General features: G+C 36.1%; 2 protein-coding genes across 7 annotated transcripts in view; one reads left to right on the top strand and one right to left on the bottom strand.

Moving 5' to 3' along the window:
- Positions 1-536: 536 nt before the first annotated feature.
- Positions 537-14,539, bottom strand: LOC139117535 (UBX domain-containing protein 4-like). 2 transcript variants are annotated; one of them, XM_070680740.1, is made up of 11 exons: positions 14,291-14,539; positions 12,429-12,534; positions 12,162-12,190; positions 11,558-11,676; positions 10,836-11,117; positions 6,971-7,266; positions 6,594-6,758; positions 3,601-3,703; positions 3,275-3,406; positions 2,350-2,597; positions 537-2,081 (listed from the first exon to the last, which is right to left on the bottom strand). In XM_070680740.1, the coding sequence occupies exons 1-11, from the start codon at positions 14,370-14,372 to the stop codon at positions 1,943-1,945; spliced, it is 1,701 nt and encodes a 566-aa protein (XP_070536841.1). In that variant the 5' UTR covers positions 14,373-14,539; the 3' UTR covers positions 537-1,942. The 2 variants fall into 2 exon arrangements, with proteins under 2 accessions (XP_070536841.1, XP_070536842.1); XM_070680741.1 differs by lacking the exon at positions 6,594-6,758 and having other exon boundaries at positions 14,291-14,532.
- Positions 14,540-14,558: 19 nt separating this feature from the next.
- LOC139117538 (stAR-related lipid transfer protein 3-like) overlaps positions 14,559-27,035 on the top strand; it is a 68,746-nt gene continuing 56,269 nt past the window's right edge. The window contains exon 1 of one of the 5 annotated variants that reach the window (XM_070680748.1): positions 14,559-15,316. The gene's annotated coding sequence lies outside the window, so the exon portion shown is untranslated. The other 4 variants (XM_070680747.1, XM_070680745.1, XM_070680746.1 and 1 more) reach the window with 4 other exon arrangements.

Genomic DNA, 27,035 nt, shown 5'->3' with positions numbered 1-27,035 from the left:
AAAGAATAGACTGATTTGATTGGTTAGTTTTTACATCAGTGGATGTACTCATTTCAGATGGGCATCAACTGTAATAAAGATTTAAAAAGATTTACGTATCCTTTAGAACCATATTGCATCAACTATTGACACCATCAGAATGCAAAAAGTGTGCTTATCACTCTACAATGGATTACTTAGTTCAAACTTTTATGTACATGTCAAAATTAACTCGTCAAGAAATGCAGATGTAATAACTCTACTTCAGCATAAAAAGGACAAGCTGTGTTCAACAAACAATATCATATCATATCATGGCAATCAAACAAATCCACATGTACAAATGCGTGTACAATATACAGATATTTCTTTGAATGTTTGTGCAAGTAGTTTTGTTTGGACCATGGTCTGTTTGTATTCCACATTTACATTCGGAGAATTTTGACAGCTTGAACTCTGAGCATTTCAGAATTGTTCAGTTAGTGCACAAACAATAACAACACAACAGCAATAAGCTGTAGCTACTATTCCCTTTCAAATACACAGGACAGTAAGAATTGTTGTGAGGAACAAATGGCTTTATTCATTCCAAATCATCAATATACAGACACTGTTCCTGAAATAATAACATCAAAGTATGTCATTTTCAAATGACGGCACGGTTGTCACTTCTCTGGAAAACAATTGATATTGTGATAGAAGTTTAACAAAAGTAAGGCTGACATTGCTAGCATGAAACAAAAGCATAACTAATACTCATTAAGAAATTGACAATTTTCTGTCTCATGGACTGTATTAACCATTATCTCATTGCTGTGTGTATTACTCAATGATTGATAAGGGTCATCTAAGAACTTAACGCAATTACAAACTCTTTAGTGTTCAGTAAATGTATTCTTTACAAGACCAATGAAAGGCATTCACACAAGGCACTCAACATTAGAGAGATCACTGCCAAAGTTGGAATTTAAGTGTTTCATTTTGGCATGATGGTGTGACTCTAAAAAGATATTCTGCAATGCTTTTTTGTCAGTAACATGAATAGCAAGTACATGTCAAATGTTCAACAATGTACTGGCTGTTAAGAATGAAATGGTGCAGTAAAACAACAAATCACCATATTACAATTACATTATCTGGCAGATGTAGTCTCATAATGATTTCAATATAAACACATCCATTTCATGAAAGTCATGCTGATGTGGATTCTTGTATTAAACTTGTCTCTTAGCAGAATTTCATTGAAAGTGAATTCTAGTATGTCTTCATTATTCTTTATTGTGCTAAGGTATACCCAGATGTTTGTAATTGAAACACCAGAATAGAAACAAGTTTTAGAATCAAGTGCATGGAAATTAAATTCCGTTTATTTGAGTAATTTACAGATATTATTCTACTATTGAAGAGCCTTGGTTTGAAGTCACCATTCTGTTCAAAGAAATTCCCTTCATTCAGTATAAATTGCAAATACTGGTACAAGTATTAGTGAAACAACACTGACACTCAGGTTTAAATTGAAAATGTAAAAGTGTACATTTTACTTTGTATGGATGGTTTTAATCTGTTATTGTTATGATTAAGTTTAGAATTAAATTGTATGAAAATTGACCCATGGACTGTATCATTGGAATACTTCCAAACATTTGAACTAACTAGACTGTGAATCAAAATGACCAAAGACCACCACATTCAGAAACAAAATCAAAATATACATGATGGCAATAATGGTGATTGAAAAACTAAACTTACAGAATATTTTTATAAACTACATTTTGTCTTGAAAATTGACACGGTAAACTTACACATCTGAAAAATGTTAAAGGATTACCGAGAACAACTTTGTGAATGCAGAGCTCAATCAGAAAAGAGAAATCTTTGATGCGGTCACTGTAAGTCAGAAATAGCAATGTGATGTAATAATTGTGGTATTGTTAGATCAATGTTTAATAAAATAAACATCATGTTACATTTGTTGTGTTGAGTTCCCATTCCATGTCGCATTTTCATCATCATCTTCATCCTGCGTGGAAAGTCGATGAATATTGCCTTCTTGTCGTGACCTTTGACCTTCAGCTGGTGCAGTCCGTCTTCTCATGTATGAACTGTAACAACGTGAAGAGAAAATACCTCATGATGGTATGCCTTGTTACGGATTCATATTGACATACAATACCAGAAAATGATTTAGCACTGATTTATGAATAATGACACGGTAAGGTATCAGAGTTTGAACGTCTGTAAAATGGCTGAAGAAAGATTGAGATCTCATTATGATTATGTCACTCCAAATACACAGAGTGCCTCCTTAGATGGCCATGTTAAAGCTGTGAATTTCTACACAGGGACAAGCATGACAAAGTGATTACCAACCTTTTTGGTCTGACTGGTCTACTGCTGACTTCTTCCTGGGGTGTTGCAGATGATGTTGATGATGTCTGTAGTGGTGATTGCTGTTTGGGTCTCACTGATTCACTCTGCGTATTTGTAGAACCATCAGATTGTGGTGACGATGAGAAAATACCAATGATAAAACTCCATATCCACAGCAGAGGTGCCAACAGTATTGCAAAAATACCAGCATCACTACTTTTGTTGGATCTCATTACTGATCTTGATCCCTGTATATATCAAACATAGTGACAATAGTTGTTATACAATTGAAGTTGTCTTTAAGCAGACCTCTCAATAAAAGTGGTGGACCAAGTGACACACATTGTAATCTAACCAGTCATCTACCAAGCTGTCAAAGATGCTTTGTTCCAATGAAATGTAAGTTTTTATCACAACACTTTTTGAATAATACTCTAAATATTGTACTCTAATTATGATAACAGATCAAACCAGAAACTTAATATTAGCTACCTTATCACAATATCATTAAAATAAGCATTGCAATATCAATCATAAACCACAAAATATGACGAGCAATAACATTGGAATGTGATAAATAAATGTAGTTTGTGCTAACATGTATCTGATGCATACCAAAAATAGCATTTAAAAGTAGTAAAGTTGCTTTTTGTATCTTCTCTGGTGTTCAGTTGCTACAGTTTGAATCTTCTCTTCAAGAAGTTAAAAGTCTCGACCGATATGGACATGTGATCATACTCCAACAAAGACACATACAACGAAACTAATGATAAACAATGGTAAAGATAAACAACTAGCACAAAGATACTGAAAAATAGCAAGAGATATGGTTAGGAGGATGGTAAGACACATTTCATATTTTCTATTGAGTGTTAACTTTTATCAGTACACATGTTACAATTGTTGTTGGGACATACTAACTTACAGGTATGACAATCAAGGATGATGATGGTGCTATCTCCAGATCAAGGAGACTTCTCTGCATGTCAGATTCTGAAAACTGTCGTCTTGGATACACAATAGATAATGTGAAATTACCAAACTGATTACCAATATGCTGGAAGAGTAAAAATATAAGTTTGTAAGACAATTGCCAATACCAAAGCAACTGATGGAGATCATAGTAAATTTCTCTATATCATATCACCATCAATGTAAAATGCGAAATTTTGTACATTTTTTCTGTTATAGTTGCGTAAAAACTGCCATTCAAACATCAGCTAACTACTTACTTTAACCTTACATACTTACATCATACAAGAATTGGCGCGCTTCAGACAGTGGGGATTCAGAGGGGAATGTATGCATGATGGAAGAGCCATCAGGCAGTCGGAACTGAACTCTTGCAGATTCCCTTTAGACGAGAAAGAAAATACATAAGCACAAAAGTCAGCTGAATCAGAAGAAGGTGACGAATCAATGGTATGATTAGTTTTATGGCAACAATGTACAGTGAAGCATCGATGACTTGTGCTAGGTTTATGGGTGAATATACTGACAAGTGGCTATCATTGACTACTGGCATAATACCATGCCAACCTAACATGGCTGAGCCTTTGTTTTATACAGTCAGCCTATTTGGTATCAAAGTACAAGCTTTCAAGGGTGTAGTGTCACCAATACATGTATGTCATGTATGGGATGTGATTCCACACAACTCATTTGCATGCTGTAGAAGTTGAAAGCAACATTTCATTGGACAAAAGTTGAATTGGAGTAAAACAAATTAAAGGGGTCTTCTTACACACGTTCATTTACAATGCAAATGGTTTCTTCTTCCCTTTTTTTATCCGTCTCAATATCTACAAATAGTTTCACTTTGGATGAAAATACTCTACTGTACTAAAGTGAGAGAGCAATACACAAATACATGCATCCAGACATACAGCTCCTTTTGATGGGAGATAGACCAAATGTTTATCAGAAGTTGGTACATTAACAATTGATTTTGCAAACACATGCTATCAAAAGGACCCTGAGTAGACAGTCCTAATTGCCTGTGGGTGTAATTTATGAACAAGCGACCTAGCGGCCGATATAGCTCCGCTGTGTTATGTAGAGAATAACTATTTTTGAGACATGTTGATGAAGAAGGTGGAAATATTTGATAGCTCGATGCAGTGGCCAGAAAAGAGTGGCTAAAATAAGCTGCAAAAATACGCAATTGAAGATTTCATCATACTTTGAATGTATCACATAGGATCATCCCTAAGAACATGTCAACCAAAGCTATCTGATGAGTAGTTTTCGAGAATAAATTTTTTGACCAAAAATGGCAACAATTGCCTCCAAAAGTAAAAATTGCAGATTTCATCATAATTTCAAAAGATCAAATTTAGTTCATCTATAGAAACCTGTATACCAAATTTCAAAGCTGTTAGACAAGTACTTTTGAGAAACGCATTTTTTGACCAAAAATAGGAAAAATTGCCCCAAAATTCAAAATTGCAGATTTCATCATTATTTCAATAAATATCATTTAGTTCATTTATGGAAACCTGTATACAAAATTTCAAAGCTATCAGATGAGTAGTTTTGAATATACATGTATTTTTTGACCAAAAATGGCAAAAATTGCCCCAAAAATACAAAATTACAGATTTCATCAGAAATTCAATATATATTACTTAGCTCATCTGTAGAAACCTGTATACCAAATTTCAAAGCTATCAGACCAGTACTTTTTGAGAAACACATGTTTTGACCAAAAATGGCAAAAATTGCCCCAAAATTACAAAATTGCAGATTTCATCATAATTTCAATAATTATCATTTAGTTCATCTGTAGGAACCTGTACACCAAATTTCAAAGCTATCGGATGAGTAGTTTTGGAAATACACATTTTTTGAAATACACATTTTTGACCAAAAATGGTAAAAATTGCCCAAAAATTACAAAATTGTAGATTTCATCATAATTTCAATAACTATCATTTAGTTAATCTGTAGGAACCTGTATACCAAATTTCAAAGCTATCGGATGAGTAGTTTTGAATATTCACATTTTTTGACCAAAAATGGCAAAAATTGCCCCAAAAATACAAAATTACAGATTTCATCAGAAATTCAATACATATTACTTAGTTCATCGATAGAAGCCTGTATACCAAATTTCAAAACTATCAGACCAGTACTTTTTGAGAAATAAATTTTTTGACCAAAAATGGCAAAAATTGCCTTAAAAATGCAAATTTGCATATTTCTGCACAATTTGAACAAATCTGAAATAGATCATCCCTAGGGACCTATGTACCAAATATCAAAGCTATTGACTGGCAGTTTTGAAGAAGAAGATTTTAAAGATTTTTTTACCAGAAATGACAAAAATTGCCTTAAAAATACAAATATGCAAATTTCACCACGATTTGAACAAATCTGACTGAAGGCACCCTAAGCAAACTGCATATCAAATTTCAAAGCAATCTGACAAGCGGTTTCAGAGAAGAAGATCTTTTTACCAAAAACACCAAAAAATGCCCCAAAAATACAAATATGCAAATTTCACCACGATTTGAACAAACTGAAGTGAGGTTACCTTAAGTGAACTGCATATAAAATTTCAAAGCAATTGGACTTGCGGTTTCAGAGGAGAAGGCAATTGTTGACGGACGACGACAGACGACGACGACGGATGACGAACAACGACGGAAAATCAACCTATTTGATAAGCTCCGCGTCGCTGACAGCGGAGCTAAAAATGGGATACACTATGTGCAAGCTATACCCTTGATGTTACAGATACTGAAGTAACTATAAAAAGAGAAGATTTTTTAATAAAAAGCTTAGCTAGCAAGCACACTGCCCTCAAAAGCTACAATTTGCCCAAAAGAGAGTATTGCTTCTTGTCTTTAAAGATTTTTGCAAATGCTGTTACAGTTTTCTTTTCATCTTTTTTCTGCCACAATGTATTTGGAATAAAATAAACTATGACAAAAAGAAGATTATAGAATTTTGGATTCAAAAGTTTAAGATACAAGCTCTGTTTCATCATTTCAATTGACACATGTGTATCATATGTTATGAGAAGCAAAACTCTTCTTGAGGCTACCGACAAATACTAATCTCTGAGTTCTGTATAAACAACTCACAAAATGCACTGCTAAATGATGGTGTACAACGGAATTCAACAGCTGCATGACTGAATTTGAACAATTTGTACTTTTGGTCTGTTTGTTTGCCACAACTCAGATGATGGCACTGTAGAAAAGAAATCCATGTGTGAAAGTTGAGGGCAGTGTACTTACATTCTGAGTTGAAATGCTTGTTGCTGGGCTGCTCTTTCTGCAGCTTCTTTAGCATTTTTGGCAGCAATTCTAGTCATTTCTTTCTCTTCTTGTTCTGTCTTATATTTAGACGCATTCTCAGCTCTTACAGCACTTATCTGCTCCTGTGTTTCTTTCTTAGACTTACTGGCAGGTCAACATTTTGAACATACGAATAACAAAAATAAAATGTTCATACAGCTAATACAAACATCTGATGGCATAATAAACTATTTTTTGGACTATCAAAACTTCTAAGCTACAATACCTTTTAGATAGGAAATTTTCTACAAATATGGGTACAATAGATGACATATATTTTACCTGGACAAAATATTGACCAGTACATAACAACTTACATATTTGCTTGTTCTTGAATTTTCTTTGTTTCTTCCTGTTCTGCTCTCTTAGCTTCAAGCTTAGCAACTAACTCTAACTGTTCTCGCTCTTCTTTCTCCTTTTCATACCTAGCTGCTCTGTCAGCACGGTCTTGTGCAATCTGTTGTCTAATTCTTTCTTTAGCGGCTCTGTCTTCTGCTCGTTGTCTTTTCAATTCATCTGCCAACTGTTTGGCTTCATTCTCTTTTTTCTTGTGTTCTGCTGCCTGGACTTGCTGACCCAGTTTCCTCCTTTCCATCTCCTTTCTGATTTCCTCCTGAAAAATAATTTGTTCATTTTAGCAAGTAACATCCTTCCTGTTGTACATCTGATAAATCTACTTCACAGTAGAGTGTGATCATAGTCCACCACTACAGCAATCACATACGTTAGATTTATAAATGCCTACTGTCCTCTATTTCAATATTTAGATTCAACAAATGATACTGAAAAGTGGGATGTATACTTAGCAAACTTTTCATGTTGTGCTTTCTTCCTTAACTTTCATTTTAAAGGAATCTTCAGGTGTTCTTTTCCAAATTGCTCCTGATAATCAACACAGGGAATTGAGTGTTGAATTATTGGAAAACAAATTTTCTGAATGAGATGTTTTTATTAGTTAAAATCACACTCTCTAACAATATACAGTGTAATACTGTAATACTGAAACAGATAAAATTAAACTTTCAATAAATATCTTACATTTGTCTTTGACTTACTGGTAGAAATTCTGAAATAATGCTAACTCAGCAAAATAGCACTAGCAGGTTTGTACATATTCAATATTTACATGAACAAGTCATCGTTGATGACACAGTCCCCACTTGTTAATGGGTACTTTGATTACAAGTCCTAAGAGAGGATAGAGTCCTCTTCATTAACCCTTTTCCTGCCGAGCGTCCTTGTCCGTTATCCTCCCAAGTCAGTAGAAAACCGCCCTATAATATGTGCCTGCAAAAGATTGGCTCTCCTGCACGCTATCCTGCCAGGCATTTTGGCAGAAATCGCCCATTTTCAGGGTAGTTTTAGCCGTACTTATACGTGTTAGACTTCGATAATTTCTACATGCCCGTAGACAGGGGAAGGAGCTCAAGGGTTACTGCAGAAAAAAATTGAGGTCACCGGCTTTGTTTGCCCCTGGGAGTGCGTCATTTTATTGCCGTTTCATGTTTATTTTTTCGGAAATAAACTCCTTCAGTATTACGCACGTCCGCTAGGCACAAACATCACCTCACTCGTCTGTTAGTCAGAGACCCTGAGGGTCGTGCTAGGGGTGCAGCAGCACCGGCAAACCTGTCATGTTTCCCCAGGGTAGGGTCAATTGAATACGTACCTTCAACGACTTGGCAGTGTAGCACAAAAACTACGTTTTTGCCGTTGTATTAACGACATGGCTGAGCCATTGAAGCACAGCTCCATGTAGTTTAGCCAGCTCAGTTGGGAGTTGGTTTACGAGTGTTACCGTTCATTACTGACTTAATCGAGTGGTCCTCAGTCAGGTACGGGTTTGTACCGACATGGCTTGGGCTGCAGCTAACCAGTGATAACCAGTCACTACACCCAAGTCTTCAGTTCACTTTTGCGATGCACGGGTGCAACGCAATATGCTTCCATTGTTCAGCCATCGACGTGGTCCACATGCCTGGCAGCCATATTGTACTGCTAGCTGGTTTGCATAACAAAAGCAGTCCCTGCTAAGTGCAGGCGGTATCCCCGTAGCATTGACCTTATGTCCCCTTTTGAATTCTCTGTACGCAAACAGCGTACGTAGTTACCAATTCGTCGGTAAGAGGATACGTTTGCCTGCAAACCAGAGCCAATACTTCGGACGATGGAATAAATAAAAAATCCAAAGCTACGTCCATTGAATGGCACGGCCAAGGCGGTGAAGGACGTTGCCTGGCTTGAACTTGCAGAGCTGAAGCCCAGCTTAGTACGTCGGACACCAGTTGTAATGGTATTTCCGAGTCGTTCATATCCGTTCCATCGGAGGAACAAGTCAAGCCGTCCCGTCAAAAATACGTTCTCATTTTCAGTCATGCACAACTGAATAACTGACTTTCGTCTCACACCATCGGCACCATCTGCCGAGTCGTTTGCAAGAGGTAGCCTTCTAGATTAGCATTGCCGAGTTGGTCAAGTTCGGCAGCAATCTCTATAGTGCCAGGCAGCCAAGTACGTCCAACTCCGCCAGAAAACGTCACCATGCTATCCTGCCAAGTCCGCTAAAAAGCGGTAAAAAAAACCCAGCCCCCCTCGGGTGTGGGGAACTGGCGGACAGGTTTCTGCACCTTTCCCTGTCTATCGACTCCCTGCGAACCCATTTCGAGGGGAAAAGGCGTTCCTTGTCAGAAAACCTCTCCTCAGATAACCCCTAAACGCACAGGGATAGCAAAACGTAGTGCCGTCGACTTGGCAGGAAAGGGGGTACCCAAAAAGGGCCCGATTTCCACCGGGTTGGTAGAATAACGGTCACCAGTGCTTAGATTCTAGCTACACCGAATTTCAAGCGGATTTTCACCGACTTGGCAGGAAAAGGGTTAATTAGGTCTGTGATAAAAATACTTTGATACAGATGGCGCTCAAAGGCCAAGAATGAGTTCCATGGTGATGAAAACATAAAACCAATGTAGGCCACCATCCTAAAGTTCATAAAATGAGTCAACTAGGAATTAATCAACAGGATGTTGCAAAACATTTTTGCATACTATCCTAACACTAACAGATTATCACCGGTACCATATTTCATAAAGTTTGATGCAGTATTTACAACACTATGAGATAAACATCTGTATCAAGTTTCATCAAATTTGACGTTGTATTTGTGGATATATCACTCTAATTAGGAAAGTTCATTACATATGCAATTACAAATTACAAGTCATCGTTGATGACACAGTCCCCACTTGTTAATGGGTACTTTGATTACAGGTCCTCAGAGAGGATAGAGTCCTCTTCAGTAGGTCTGTGATAAAAATACTTTGATACAGATGGCTCTCAATGGCCAAGAATGAGTTCCATGGTGATGCAAACATATAACCCATGTAGGCCACTATCCTAAAGGTCATTAAATGAGTCAACTGGGAATTAGTTGACAGGATGTTGCAAAACATTTTTTCATACCATCCTGACACTAACAGATTATCACTGGTAACATATTTCATAAAGTTTGATGCAGTTTTTACAACACTATGAGATCAACATCTTTATCAAGTTTCATCAAATTTGAAGTTGTATTTGTGGATATATCACTCTAATTAGGAAAGTTCATTACATATGCAATTACAAATTACAAGTCATGGTTGATGACACACAAATGGCCACATAGCGGCCATATTGGATCCTAACACAAAACAAATCAATGTACATATGTATAACATAGGTCAATGTTTTTGTACCAACTTTGAATAAAATCAGTTGAGATATGCCCGAATTATGGCTCTACGAAAAAATCGTAACAAATGGCCGCACAGCAGCCATATTGGATCATATCACAAAACAAATTGACGTGCATATCTATGACATTGGTCAATGTCCTTGTACCAACTTTGAATAAAATCCATTGAAACATGCCTGAGTTATGGCTCTGTACATGAAAGAATCATAATAAAATGGCCGCCTGGCGGCCATATTGAATCGTATCACAAAACAAATCGACATGCATCTGTAAGACATATGAAGTAATCCTTGTACCAAGTTTGAATGAAATCGCTCCAGGCATCTCTGAGATATCTGCGTGAACGGACGCACGCACACACGCACGCACGCACGCACATGACCAAACCTATAAGGCCCCCCCCCCCCCCCCCCCCCCCCGTGTCCGTGGGGACTAAAAATGACACAAACCTGTTTCTCTTGTTCTGCCTTCATCTGTTTTTTCTCTTCTATTTTCTGTTTTGCCTTTGCTACCCTGACATCTAATGGCTCTTGTGATGCAGTGTTATCAACTGATTCCATTGTCTGTTCTGCAGTCATGTCTGATGTTGTTGCTGTCTGTCTTGTAAATGCAGTGTTGCCTTCACTAGCTGATGAAGTACTTGCTGTTGCTGATACTTGCTGTGGTACTGACTGTCTTGCTGTTGATGTGGCTGCAGTATTGGACGCTGCATCAAGGGATGCCTTGTGCATCTGAAAAATAAATTTGAAATCATTGACGAGCTGTTGCAATGGCAGACTTATTTTGAGATGAGATGAAGAAAGATACCTGTGCAACATACATTTGATAGTCATTTACTGTCTCAACTGAGTTGTCACAAGCAATCTAATGACTCTACATATAGTATACTAAAAGTATAGTCTAGGATACACAATTATTCACAGTTCACTGATATCTGAGGTGATTTGTGATTTGCAGTATGTCGTCTGAATATGAATTTCTACCCCAGCAGAACTGCTCTGGAGATGACTTTCTATGAAATGGTAAGGAGATGCCCTTGGTCATGGTTTTTCTTATGCATTAACTAGTACACTGGACTACTGGTATTATACTTGAATCTGATGGAATCAAAAATGTATACTTAAACTTTAAGGTGCAGTATTACATGAGTATTACATTTTACAGTACTAACCTCAATGACTTTCTGAATTTTTGGAATGAATTCCTCCACAGATAAATGTGCACCAATCACTTCCAATGGTACACCATTATTACCGATGAAAAAGGTGGATGGAATACACAACACAGGATCTGTGATGAAACTCTGGCTAAGGAACTGTAACATTAGCTTTCAGGAAGACTTAACAGAAACAAATGGACAGTTTGCTGTTTGAACATCTCAAGGGTCTATGGTTTGAACACAATATCATCAATAAACATAAGTGGTGTTCACACAACACAGGATCTGTGATGAAACTCTGGCTAAGGAACCGTAACATTAGCTTTCAGGAAGACTTACCAGAAACAAATGACAGTTTGCTGTTTGAACATCTCGAGGGTCTATGGTTTGAACTGTCTGACCACAATATCATCAATAAACATAGTGGTGTTCACATCATCAAACAAATTTGTACAAAGTCATTGTATTTGTTCAAACAATTGGTTGCTTCTAATTTACAGCTTGATTTTTCTCAAAATGTTTTCTGGCCAATGTACTTCCTTACATGTAAGTCCAAAGACTTCAACTTCAACTTGTCTATTATTTCATATTTCATTATTTCATATCTAAGGGATACAAATTGCTCCAAACTGCTGACATGATTCACTGAAATAAACAAAAGTGAAATGAACATTGAATTAAAAACAATTGTTCATGATAATAATTACCATTGATCTGCACAGATAAGAAGACCAGGAAATGATTTGCCAAGACTCTTTGACAGAAACGCTGTGGCTAGCTTTCCTGAATTATGCATTGCCGTGTTGTCTAATTTACTGAGAACTTTTGATCAATAATATAGCAATGATTGATGAACAGAGAGTAGATAACAAAGATCCATTACCTCTTAGCATCTAACTTCATTGCTACCATGTTTGCATTCCCACACAGCGTAGTGACATTTTCATTTTCCCAGGTTTCTGTCATTTTTTGTGAAAGTTCATCATCCCCTGCAAATTGAAAGTACATATAAACATCAGGAAAACAAGCACTACAATTCAAATATTGCAATAAATACACCTATTTTATAATGGGTTTTAATGTCAGAGTTTGTCGTTCCATTTTGCATTTGATTGGTTTTGAATCAACACTGTCCATTCAGAGATAAATTTTCTTGCATAATCTTCACTACATATTGTCTGACTGTGTTTATGCCTCTCCGTTTTGTTGCAAGAGCATTTGTTTAATTGTGTAAATGTAAACTTTCACTTATTAACATGATAGTTTTACAACTCAATTACAACTATCAAATTGACATTTATGACAATTTTATAAGATCTTTGCACCAGTCAGTGTGTTCTGTATATTGCATTTTCAATTTCATGAAAGAAAACCAAAAAGCAATGCAAGCAGCCAAACTTCATCAACTATATTCTCTTTATACTTTGGTATTGTTAGCTGTGATAAAGACATTGTTTCATGGAATTGCACATTTTGATAATGTAAAGTTTAAGCTTGGTGCCTTGCAAACCAAATTACCATGTACTGTTTACAACAGGCCTAAGCTTGCAGTTACTGCTTTGCAGCAATAGCTACTATAGTTTCTACCAGTACCTACAAGACACTAGTCTTTGACGTTAAATTCATGTCCTTACACAAAGCTATCTTCTCAACGATTAATCTAACTTGATTGGGAATTGCAATGAGGCTTTTAATGGAAGAAATGCATTTTAGTTCTTTCTACCATAGACAATACCATCTGCACTTGTACAAGAAGGGTTTTGTATCATCCTTTCATATGATTATAAAATGACAAGAAACAATCTTGCATACTTTATGATGCCATGCTGTAAACTGGGGCTGTGAAATACAAGTGCATCAAACCTAGCGATGCAAATATTGATCAAAACAACCACTGTTTCATAAATAGGAGGGTCACAAAGTGTGGTGTATCATGGAGCTAAAAGGAGCTAGTAAAAGGAAAGCTCCTCCTTTAGCGCCATTTTAGCTCCATGGGTACATGTATGTATGTACTGACGTAATCCTAGATACATGTACAGTATTTAAGATGAGAATGATGCATAAACTTAAACGATGCACAACCTGAAATCTGTCAGCTCAGCCACGGCCCCTCCACAAAAGAAGGACCGTGGAGGGACCGTGGCTCAGCCTATTTTAGCAGTGGCTCTATCGTCCACGGTCCCTCCACAAACCATTTTGTGGAGGGACCGTGTATAGTCTAAATAAAGTGCCGCTTTGAGGCTGTAGCTTAGTTCCATCATGGTGCTATGTTCAAGAAAACCTGGAGGAGATGTGTTTTTAATATGCACATGTTGTACAAAGTGAACACCCGTTGAAATAATTTCCATCGTTGTAAAACATGGTGTGATATGCTCATTGCAATTATGTATCATGATTTACTTTCTGATGGTTGGTTTTGGTCACAACACGGACACTGGAGTCTCCTCTGCAAAAAAAACATTCTACAGACTAGTAGTAGAGTAGAGGTTAAATTTTTATATGCAATTTCCTGTGAATATTATTAGCTCACTAATGTTGAACAATGAAAAGGGATACAGAAACTGCGGCAAATGTATACTTCATTATGTATTCAGAGGAATGGTTTTAAAAGAAAACTGCCTGAGAAAGGTAAGGTGTCAGGCTACCGACCTCACATCGGAAATTTGAGACATATTGCACGATTCATGAAGTTGGACATGATGATACAGCGAAATTGATGGATCAAAAGCCTCGAGTTTTTCTCACCTGAAATAAATATGACGAACACTGCTCTCCTTTGTTTAGCCGTGGCTATTGCCGAAGATATCGACCCTTCAAACCACCGCATCTTGTTCCAAAATACTGAACAACACCGATAATTATATTAACTTAGTTGTGCTGGAATTAACGTGATGTATACTAAATGCGATTCTCACACACACAGCGACAGAGACTACAACAGGAACCCGGAAGTCAACGTCGCAGTTATGTTTCGCACTGACCTGTGGGAAATATTAGTGACTTCGGCAAGCCTACAAGCTGACCTGCCCAAAATGTCTGTTGAAATATATTCCTCGTCAGGACCCTCTGTTTTAGCATGGACGTTACGTCCATGATTTTAGTAACTTTACCACAAAAACAAAGTCAGTTCAACTCGCCACGGCGCGCGTGACCCGTTACTATACTGTAGTGACTATGTGTAGTCGAAGCACGTAAACCGTAACGGTAAAGTTGTAATGGGCGGACGTGTGGACGCGAAGTTTGCATCGTTTCTAATCATTGCTAACAAGCTGATCAGGCATAACCTTCAATTCTGATCGGTGCTTTAATTAACTTAAAGGCAGAAGCGGCGATATAGACAAGATGTTCGATTAGATCCGTGATTCAGACAATCAATCAAACATCACGTGTTTCGCCAGGTTTGTAGCACAGACCCACCTGTAGGGGGCGTAGTAACCAGGAAGTATTTCTACGAGGCAGCAAGGCAGCTGATAGCTGATGTGCTACTCAAGTAGCCATAGCCATTGTCAGCACTGTACTGTCACTATATCCAGCCGCAGTCGGAATTCCCTGACCTTCCAACTTTGCAGATTTGACCTTGACCATTGTGTCTGGGTCAGCGTTATCAGTATCACTGATTAGGTGTCGGGAATTTGGGTGTATCGACCAGAACAGTTCTGTTTAACAGCTGTACCTCCTCCAGCAACCTTCGTACTCAGAAACCTGTTTGAGTTTCATATTGATGTTTACAAGATACAAAACTTACCAGTTATGATGTCCATCAATGCAGCTGTAAGTACGTCTCTTTCATTCAGATTCAAACAGAACATGGAGGTAGCAGAGACAAGGACTTCGTCAACGAATTTAATACACCTATATAGGTGCAATGAGTGATAAATACTTGGGGGGGGGGGGGTGTTGTTATATGTGGCAGTGTGTGGTATAACATGAGGAGTATATACATCATGTACTTATGGCAACAAAAACTAGACATCTCAGCACATTGGAATGGTATCTAGACTGTATTGTCTTCACGAAATAGACAAAGCCAATGGTGACATTTGCTATTTTTATTATTGATTTATAATAATATGGAAAGAGTGAAATGTTGATAAAAGGTCATGGTAAAGAGACCCAGAGTTACTTTACAAAAATATGCTCTCAGACTATCATAGAGCCCTGCTATAAATAAATGTTTACATCACATCATTCATCAGAGAGAGGGATAAGTTCATAACTTTTAATCACAATTTATGCCACATTTGATTTTTATTTCCAACAAACTTGTAACCTTCCCATGGATCTCAGGCCTGTTGAAGGATCAATCCTTTATAAGATAAGCGTTTCACTTTTTCAACAGATATATTTCATTTCTTGCTGTAAATCTCTGCCTGTACCTTTTAAAGTTTTCCATCACCAAATCTGTTAAAAAGCAACTTATGCAAAAAGAACGTATTCTCTACTACCGGTATGCGTACTGTAACAATATTTTCGCTGTATCCGTGGTAACTAGAAGAAAGAAACCTTGACAAATGATAATTCACGTAATGCTACATGAAATTATGATTAGTGTAAAGTTAGCTCTCCACTCAAAGCCGAGAATTTACAAAATGTTGAAAACTGACACTCTTTAAGAATATACAAAGATATGAACAAATCCTGGATAAAGAGAATTTGTGTTACTGCACTTGAAACAGACTGACAATTAGAGGATGGTGTCTGGTTAAAGTAAAAATTGATTTCTGTGACATTTCAATCGCAAAGAATTGTGTAAGTTACGATCTTTTTAATTATTGTTTTTTTAGTTGGTCATGACCTTAGTAGGAAAAGTAGAGCAAAATTTGGCAAACAGTCTGCTCATCAGTAGTTCAAGTTGGTCTCAATAATTCTCTTCATCAACATTTTCATAGATTTTAATAATTCAACATGTACAGTATTACCGTTGATCTAGATATCTTACATCGGCAGCAAACAAAACTTTTTGTGAGAACACTAATTTGACTTGTTGTGATATTACTGTGCTAGCAACTGATCCACTTTTTGATCTGAGTAGATTCCTGACGCTGTGTTGAAAACACACCTGTGTATGAGGTGGCAGTATTCTAGACTTTCTCAGTGTGTTTCCAGCATTTTAAGCAAGTGTGGCAAAATGCTATGTTTTAACTGTAATTATTATTCCTGTGTTATTAGGAATGTTTAAATTTCTGTTCATAAAATAACTTTTTCTAAGAAGCACTGGAGTTCCTCCATGGTTGCACTCCTCAGGAAAAACATCAAGAGAATTTAATTCAAAGTGTTCAAATGAAATTTATTAACTTTTTTGAAATTTATTAACTCCAACTTCTTTCCAAAGAAATCATTCATATGATAGTTGTGATATCTTTGCATTAGTTATGAAATCTTTTCATAAGTTATGATATATTTGCATTAGTTATGAAATCTTTGCATTAGTTATGAAATCTTCTCAGTAGTTATGAAATCTTTTCATGTCATTTGGAGTGGTTCTTAACCATCATCGCTGCATCATTTCATAAGACAATGTTTGGATACATCATGCTGTATTTTTTATTTGCATAATGTTATATCAATTAGAATTAGTTGTCAAATCAATTCTCATATAAATTGTGATGCTCAACAAAGAGTGACTTTGACTTTGTTGACTCACAGCCAGCGAATGCTTGTTCTCTGTAATAAATACCCTGCAAAGTTGTATAACCATTCTAAATCTTTTAGTATCGTATTCTTTCACTGAAAATGTAAAATTGGCATACTTTTCAAGAATTTTATAGTATTTCCTCATGTAGAAGTTTCAAGGTCCTTGTTAGACTGAAATTGCCTTCCAAGTCATGTTCTGCAGAAGTATCTACGCAAGGCATTTCATATTTTATTCAGTTTTCAATCGTTTTCATTCATTGCTACTGTAGCGGCTCTTATTTGTATTTTTGGTGCTTATGTACACATTTTATAATTTGGATGTTTGTCTTTGAAAACAAAAAAATCTTACAACATTCCACCTCTGTTTGCTTTGATTGAAGATGCTGTACATGCTAAAAATTGGCCGTTTATAGTTTAAAGACAGGGCTTTAAATTACAAGATCTTAGTTGATGATATGTTACTGTCAAGAGTTGTTTATCTACACATTTTATAATTTGGATGTTTGTGTCTTTGAGAACAAAAAATCTTACAACATTCTATCTCTGTTTGCTTTGATTCAAGATGCCATACATGCTAAAAATTGGGCATTTGATAGTTTCAAGACAGGGCTTTAAAATTACAAGATCTTAGTTGATGATATGTTACTGTCAAGAGTTGTTTAATTATTGCCCTAAAAAATGATTGATAGTGACTGTACATCTGTATAGCATGCATGTAGAAAGCAGAAACAATAGTTTCATCGGAAACAATAGTTGGAGATTTTGTCCATTCTTTACTGGAAGAAAATAATAAATACCACACTGTTGGGTATTTGTTGTGTAGGGATTATTGCAAGATGAAGGATATCTGGTTGAAGAATAGCCTAAACAAGCTGTGGATAGGTCTGAATAATGGCATGCTAATGAATATTTCACTATAAAAATATTTTGTATGAGGCTGTTAAAATCTACCAGCCACACTCGATCAGAATATTTTGATTTCTTTCCTTTTCAAGAATACTCACTTAGTGTACATGTGCGTGTTGATGTCAGTCAGAAACTATGCAAAAGAATATATGGACTTGTTCATTACTTCCTATGTGAGTGGACAAAACAGTTGACACACCACACTATTGTTAATTCACCTATTGTATGTTGATACATAGCCATGAAGTAACTGTTATTACGTGGTCATTAATCAACTGATCTCATTTTCTTATTACTGTCTCCATCAATTTAAAAAAATTGTAATATTTGGTTGTATCTTCATTTATTGTAGATTTCCAAATGGATACTGTGATTTGTAAGACTTTGTCTTGTTATGTGGCCATAACTGAGGAAAATTTTGGTGATCAATACAATCATCACATACTCACTGTACTACAGTGTCATATTGTTCTGGTTGTATAATGTGCTATAGAACGTCTAGCCTCATGACCCTTATGAATAATTCATGATTATACTACAAAGGTCAAACTGCTGGCAATCACATGACAGTGAACAGAAACTCAATCACGTCACTGGTCGGGTCATCCCAGTTCAGACTAGCGGGGCGGCCGTACCAGAGAGATGGTTTATACCGGACAACAATGACATTTCTCACTAAATTTAGGACATTGTGGTCATATCATGATCTCAAATCGTAGGTACCAAACTTCAATCCTGTAGTTAATGATAAATATGTAATGGGGAACGTACATGCCACATGAAGTCTGAAGGGTCTTTGTGATCATTTTACGTGCAATTCTTTATCCTTGTGTTTTCAGCCAACATGTCACGTTCACATAAGAGTGGACAGAGTTGCAAGTATCGCGACGCAGAATACTTTCCCTTAGTCGTAAGTTGTCATTTCATGTTCATTCTAATGCAGCTGTAATCCGTAACAGAGCTTGGTTTTCTTTGGGTTTCTATCGCCAGCATGTCAATCTAGGCACTTCTAACCAGCCTTTGCAAATAACATCCGCTTATTGCCTGACTTCTGCCACTATGGTGTCGGTCCAAGACTTACTCATAATCCCCTTTCAGATGTAAATATATTTTCTTTCATGTTTGCCTTCCAGTAAAAAAGCTAGTACCTCATTCAGATAGATCCTACAATGACCTTGAGTATAAACTTACTGAGATTCAATTAATGTCTTTCATTCTCTTTCTGATTTCCTTGATAATCCAAAGTAAATCACAAGACTTGATAAATAACTGTGCATACATGCTGCCATTCTTTCATTTTTATCAACATAACAAAACAGTATATTCCCTCCTTGTTATTTCCTGACGACATTCTTTGCAACTTCTTGTTGATATCAACATAATTTATAACAGATATGTCGCCACAAGTAACAAAATTTACCACAAACTTTCTGCATTCTGCGTTAAACTGATCAGTGCATTTTATAACCTAGTGGAAGGTCATACATAGGTTAGAGCCCGTGCACACGTCTTTCACGTTTTATACAAATTAAATGGCTAAGATGGTTTTTACATCACTATATATACAATGATTTCAGGTTTGTCATGCAACAGAATAGATATTTTCAAATTTTCAAAGGACAAAGAGCCCTCTTCTGGCATAAATTTCACATACTTATGTATAATGAAATGTCAGTTATTTTGATCAGTATCATGAAACAATACTGAAAAACTAAACACCACAGACCGTTACTCCAGCTTGCATAGATATTTCAACAGTGGAAAGTGATGATGTAATTTCTGGTATCAGCCAGAAATATATGCTGACTCCATGTATGTGTATATGGTATTCTACATGTTTAGTGTTTACTATGTTAGAGTTTTTACCTAGTACCCATTCTCATTGTTTTGGTTCATGGTAGGTTGTTAAGAAGGTGTTTGATCATTTTTTATGCATAAAAAACCATAAAAGAGTGCCATGTGTCCCATAATGGCAGTAGTCAATGTGCCAATGTGTAATTATCAGTGTCTTTGTCAAGGATGATATTAAAGACAAATCTTTATGTTGCTAGAGTCCTTCGGGTTTCCCCAGGTATATCCCTTTCCCTGCCAGACAGTAATAACTGTATCACTTCCCCATCAGCCAAGTCAGTAAAAAGCGGTATTGAGCCAAAACATGACGTATTTTCATCCACTTGGCTTGGTATGTTAAGCATCTTTTGTCCAAAAAAATCAACTTTACAGTATTATGTTTTCAACAGACTTCAAATGTACAGTATTATGTTAAAATACATCATATGGAATACGTTGTGTTTCATTAATTTTAACCATCTTGACCTGGTGGTGAAATATGGACTTGGCAGGAAAAGGGATATATGAATGATTGTAAAATGTCAATGTATGTTATTGAGTGCCAGTAACCAAAACCAAAACTTAAAGCAAAATGCTGTGAATATTTCTAACTTTTATTCAAACATAATTGCAGGACATTTCTTTTAGTTCAGAAAGCTACAGTATTCAGAAAACTGCAGTAATTTTATTTCAGTTTTTATACGTATTTGTTTAGTAGTGTGCAGTGATCAAAGTGATGGTTCATTGATTACATCAATTCCTTCATGGAACTTGTTGATAGGCGCTGTAACTGTTACAGCACTTACATGTACATCTCAACAAGAAGCATTATTACCAGAATATTCGATAATGAAATAATAATTCATCCAATTTCATAAAACATTTACAGTATATTAACAGAACCTTTCAGTTTGAAAGTGGATTAAAACTAGATTCTGTCATTTGATGTAAAAGTTAATTGTACCATTCATTGGTCAAATCATACAATTATAATTTATGATTCACAATCAACAAGTGCAAACAATCAACAGAGATCTTATAGCATGAACAGAAGAATTGCTAAAACTTATTGGTCTATCATCTAGGTTACAAATATCATTACCTCTCCTTTATTAGAATATTCTATATCACCAGTAATGGTTACAACACTGCAACAATGTTTCAAGATATGTGAGTCCATGTATTGACAACAACAACAACATACTGGTAGATGCGCAGTCTGTTCAATTCAATTTCATGTACCTATATTTAGCTACATTATGTAAACATCATGTTATATGTTATGTCACACAGGACTCACAAGGGTCAAGTCACATGGCTATTGTTTACATCAGATATTTAATAAATTACAGTTTCCTGGTACTTGTATAGTTCACTTAAGGTGGTTGGAAAGGCTATTTTTGCACCAATTCTTTTCTCAGAGTTAATGTCAAGTTTCAAGTGTTAGAATCAAGATATTTAGTTCAGATTTTCAGGATAATTCCCTTAGTTAATATTTTCACCAAAGAATATAAAAATTGTATATTTGCAGCCATGATTTTGAAATACGACACCAGTAAATATTAAATTTAATTTTTCATATTTTTTTACATATTTGAATTTCATAATAGTTGGATAGTATTAATATTACCAAATTAGTTATAAATATGTTGACACTATTTATTGTAAGATTTGTACGGCAGAATTTGTAAATAAAATTTGTTTTTATGATTTTACATGGGTTTATATATCAAAAAATTATTAAAAATTCTTTCAAATTTCAATATTATTTTTCAAAAAGTACTTCAAATACAGGAAAATTGTGCCGTACAAATCTTATCTGTAACCTTGTTAATAGGCTGTAAAAATTCCATGTCCATATCTCATTTCAAAGTTGGATTAAATTGGTAAACAATTATGTAGGAAAACTGTTATTCTGTCAAAATGTTGAAAACAAGCCATATTTGCACCCCTCTTTTGAAGTCATAGAGCAGTTTTTTTTTGTTAATCTCACTTTTGACACCTCTTTGACACTCAAAGAATCTAAAAATGCATTTACAATAGCAGTCACTCACTCTGAATGCCAGCACCACCTTGTCAAACTTTCCTGAAAAACAGCAAATAATGACTTTCCCTTTTCAAACATTTTATTAAAAGCTAGGGGACCTCTACCATAGTTAATACACTAAGACCTCCCCAACTTCTTCTTATTTGGTCAGTTTTTCAGAAGTTTTAACAGGCTATAACTCTGCAATGCCTTTGTGCCCAAATGTCTAGTTTTTTTTATTCCACAGAGAATGTTGACTACTTTTATATTTTAATAGTTTTGTTGAAATTTATAACTGACGCTCTAGCCTTTCCAACCACCTTAACTATTCATCTGGTATTTAACATATCATTTACATGTATATTGACTCATGCTTTGCTTTCTGAATGTTTGAGACATTTTTTAAGATTATTGACTGATGAGGTATCCATGCATTTACTTAAAATTGGTCCATACTTCATGATTAAAAAGGCAGTCAATTAATGGTAGTAAATTGTGGTAACTTCAGTAAAAAAATGATGGATCCACTCCTCTCCCCCCCCCCCCCCCCCCCCCCCCCCCGAAAAAAAAAGAGATAAAAACCTATATTTCTGTTCAGCTTTCAAAGTGCAGCCACACAAGTACCTGTGGCGGTAGAGTTGACTTTTCAGATCCTCAGATTCAGATCCTCAATCCTCAGATTTAGATGCTCAGATCTCAGATCACAGATCCTATAACTTCAGACGCAAATTCGGAATTAAAATTTCACAACTTTCACAGTTTGATGTAATATACTGATAAATAAGATATAATTTAGATTTCAAAAGGCTTTAGAAATAATTTTATTTCTATCTTGAATCTTGAAATTAAAAACTTCGATCTCAGAATCAGAACGTCATCAGTCTAAGCTTGGTGCGCAATGATTCCACTTGTTATGTGATCACGTGTGTAGGCAATCAGTCAACGTTCAAATGCCTCATGCCGATATACGCCCTCTATAGTCAATACATAGAGATAAACACACCACCAGCGATCGAACGATCAAGACCGCGACGCGACGATCATGTAAATGCTGGCAATCGACTGTCCATATTTTACCATCGTTTGTAATATTGATGGCAAGGGAATATAGCTAATCCATGTTGGAGGCCAGTCACCCCAGGCTAAATCAGGAATTCAGGGGTCGGAAGAAGCAAGTTAGCTAATCTGTAATTGTAAACGCGTGTGCGTTGAAACTTGCTGAGCTTGCTTGTTTTCATACCTGCCTTGTACACATATTTTAAATTATTGTTCTAAATATTGTAATCATACTGTTAATACGGGTATTGTAAAAGGCTTCTAAATTCGAATCTGCGTCTGAAGTTATAAGATCTGAGATCTGAGGATCTGAATCTGAGGATCTGAAAAGTCAACACACAAGGTTTACCATAGGCAAAAATGGTATTATCGACAATGTTCTTTTTCCTGAAAATGGTGCAGTCATGTGTGATCACAATAAATATACATGTTTTCTGTCTCAGACATCAGGATAATATTCAAGTCTCTGTATTACTAATTACCCAGTTTCTAATTTTACAATTGCAATAATAGAACTCAGTTGCTTTGAACAGATAACAATTATAGCATTTTGTTTGTCAAGGCTATGCCAGTGGTGATATGAGAATAGCATCCAACAAATTACAGTCATTTTGAAATCATGGTTTCTTCCTGTGACTGACTTGAAGGACTCTCAAAGAGCAATCATGTCATGTAGAATATGCAAGATTTCTTTAAAGGGACAAAGTCAGCTATTTTTCATGAAATTTGTTTGATACGAGATACTACTACCGGTATATTGTTTGACATTTTGAAACATAATGAATAGGTGACCATACATATATTTGACCCCGGTTTTAGACAAATGAAACCATGGCGAAAATGCATTAATGGTCATGACCATTGATTCATTTTCACAATTATCTACAACCGGGGTCGAATATATGCATGGTCACCCATTTATTCAGTATTTTTCAACATGTCAAACAACATAAGTAGTATCTTGTATCAATCAAAATTCATGAAAAAATGGCCGACTTTGTCCCTTTAAGTTCTTTATCAGAATAATCAGAAGATCAGAATAACTTGAATGTTCTTGAATGTTGTTGTCCCTTCTCAACTCAGACATAGCAAAATGAAATCTCAAGGAGTTAAGAAATATGGTATCATGAAACGCTTTGCTCAAAACAACCATTTGAAGTATTTTTAAACACTGCGCTAAGTTTTTTATAGTCTCTGAATACAATTAAAATGTCTGTCAAAGCCACAAATCATGACTTTACCTGAGTAGATCCATTAATGTACTCAAAGGGATCTCTTAATTGGACAGTCAGGGATTTTATTTATGATGTTCTAATACTGCTTACATTTACAAATATTAATCCATTGTACAACCAAATGAAGGTTTTGTACTCATGACCGTGAAAAGACAGAAGTCTCCAACTCATTCCTGCCCTAAATTTATAGTGTTTTCTTTATTGTGTAGTTGATTCGTTTTATATCATGTGTACCAATGAAGTTTGAAGAACTGCCCTTTTTCACCCTGGAGATAAGAACTACCATTAAGTGCCATAAAAGGCACCATTTTTCATAGATATAAAGCAACAAAAGCTATCAAGTTTTGAAAATACTTAGGATTGGTATGTTTGACAAATGGCTGACAGACTTATCTACTTAGAGTGTTGTTATGGGCTGCACAAGCTGCATGGTTTTATTGTATGGAAAGAGTTTTCAGAAAGAAAGTTATGCATGAAAAACAACACTGGTGGCATTGATTTGGTTGCTTTTGTAATTTTGCTTATGGTTTTTACACCAAGAGTACATGGTTACAAAGTGTTATGACATGATAAAGTATTTAGATACCCACAGTCTTTGATAATATTGAAATGGAGGAACCTTTGCATTTGTTTGATTCTTTTCACATTCATGCAAAGCCATGGGTAAGTTTACAACAATGAATGCAGTATCATAGGGGTCAGCAAATCTCATGATCTGAATTCTAACTTCATTCATTGTTTTTTTTATCTTGGACCAGTAAACTTACCATTGGACTGGTGGTATGAAACATTCAATTCTGAATGGACTAACATTAAAAGAATGTATACAGGTTTTAGCAAACTTGACTGCAGGACTGCGAAGGATTATGAACCAACAAATAACAAACAAAGTTGCTAACCTGTATTGTTTTGAAAGATTTTATGTTTTCATCTGTTGTTGCTTTGTCTTTGTCAAAGCTATGTAAGACTGTAGCTTGGTGTAAGGACCTTTGCTTGAAGCTTTCTCCTTTACAAGTGTAGAATAGAATTGTGACAATGCCGAATTTTTGAAATTTACGGGATTTTTAAGTCTTTACAAAGATGGAGATAAACTGTCCTGGTGGTTGGATGGTTAAGAATATTTACATTGAAAATGTGAAATGTAAAAGTATTATTAATTTAATCATACAAAAATGAATGCACAGATATTGTACTAAGTATAGTTCCGGATATTTTAGGTTCTGCATCCATGTATCTGTGTCTCATACAGCCATCTTTGTTTATGCAAATCACCCTATTGAAATGTTATCTACATTCATCAATATAACTGATTGTAATTACTAACAACAATCAGTTTACCAGTACTCTGCTCTACAGATAAATTTATTAGTTCCAGAGACCAGCTCTGGAACTGTTAGTTTTTGCTCACTTTCCTTCTTTCTTTCTTTCTTTCTTTCTTTCTCTATTTCCGGTATTACTATCATAGAACATGCTATACACAAATTTTACCTTAATTACCCAGAATGCATTGCGACACGCTTATGACGTCATCGCTCAGCTCGGACGGGTTTTACGGGCATTTCTTGCGTGTTTATTTATTTATTTGTTATTCTCCATTGCTCGACTATCATATTGCGTTCAGCTATTAATAATTCTAGCTTTCTTTCGCTTTGTTTTTTGTTGCTTTTTGATTTTATTTTTCTCTAAATACTCGCCGTACGTGGCGCTATACTGTTTCGCCCGAATGAATGCTCATGAGATAGCAACAATGGCGGCGGATTTCGCTCGCATAGACAGCGAAAAATATGCTTTCCCTAAGTTTACAAGCGCGGCAGGGCACATCGTGTACCTAGGCGAGGTGGGTGTGCTCGAAAACGAAGATCAATGCAAACTTTTGATTCAAAATCGGCTGTTTTGGCGGAGAAACTGCCCGCCGTATTTCTGAGGAGCCACCAGCGGTTTTTCCTATATCAGTCTGCGAGGCCGTTTTAACGCCGGTAACACACAGCCCTGTCACCGCATCGCAAGGGCATGCGTTGGCTGCACGTTAAAGCAGCTCAACTTTCCAAGATCAAACGGTCAGTATCTTGTGAAAACAGCGACATTGCAATGAAAATCGTTTTAGTCTGTGCTTTTAATCAAATGACAATGCATGTGGCCTCGGTTTTCAATTTCAACGGCCTAGGTCCGATCATGGATGTAAAAAATAGATCCCATGGTCCGATGTTTCCTCTCGTCTGATCATCGTCGTAAACAACGCGCCTCTTTACGGCAACAACTCAGCGCTACCCGTCAAGCGATTGATTTTTGCGTAGGTCAGCGGAGCGACAATTATTGCTCTGGCTCGCGAGAATGTCGTCTGATATACATTTCCGTGCGTTGTCGCCCCCGTATGTATCTGTTGCGTTTTTACCGTACATGTAGTCATTTGTAATCTGTGGACTGCCTCGCTTTTAGTTGTGTTTACTGCTAGCAGCCCTAACTATAGGTACGTGCTTGAATATTAAAATCCAAAGCACTCTTTCATTCTGCACCTATCTTTGTCACACATTCTCTTGTTTCTTCCGCTGCTCTGGTCTCTGGAACTTCGCTTTTGCTTGCAAATGCTTTCTAGTTGTATTTTGTTTGTAAATTCTAACATTTTCATAGTGATCTCCCTATGTGTTTTCTAAGTACTCAAATTTGAAAGGCTCTTTCATACCTTGCACAAGTACTGTACAAATATAAAATTGTACTGAAAAGATGGATTTATTATAATCTTGTAGTGTATCAGGGGATAGCATGGTTAAAACCAACATACATATGTGAATGGTCTCTGAGTCTC

This window comes from Ptychodera flava, chromosome 18, assembly GCF_041260155.1.
Source record: "Ptychodera flava strain L36383 chromosome 18, AS_Pfla_20210202, whole genome shotgun sequence".
NCBI classification, from domain to species: Eukaryota; Metazoa; Hemichordata; class Enteropneusta; family Ptychoderidae; genus Ptychodera; species Ptychodera flava.
The sequence above is the reverse complement of the archived record's forward strand: the minus strand, read 5'-3'. Positions and strand labels throughout refer to the sequence as shown.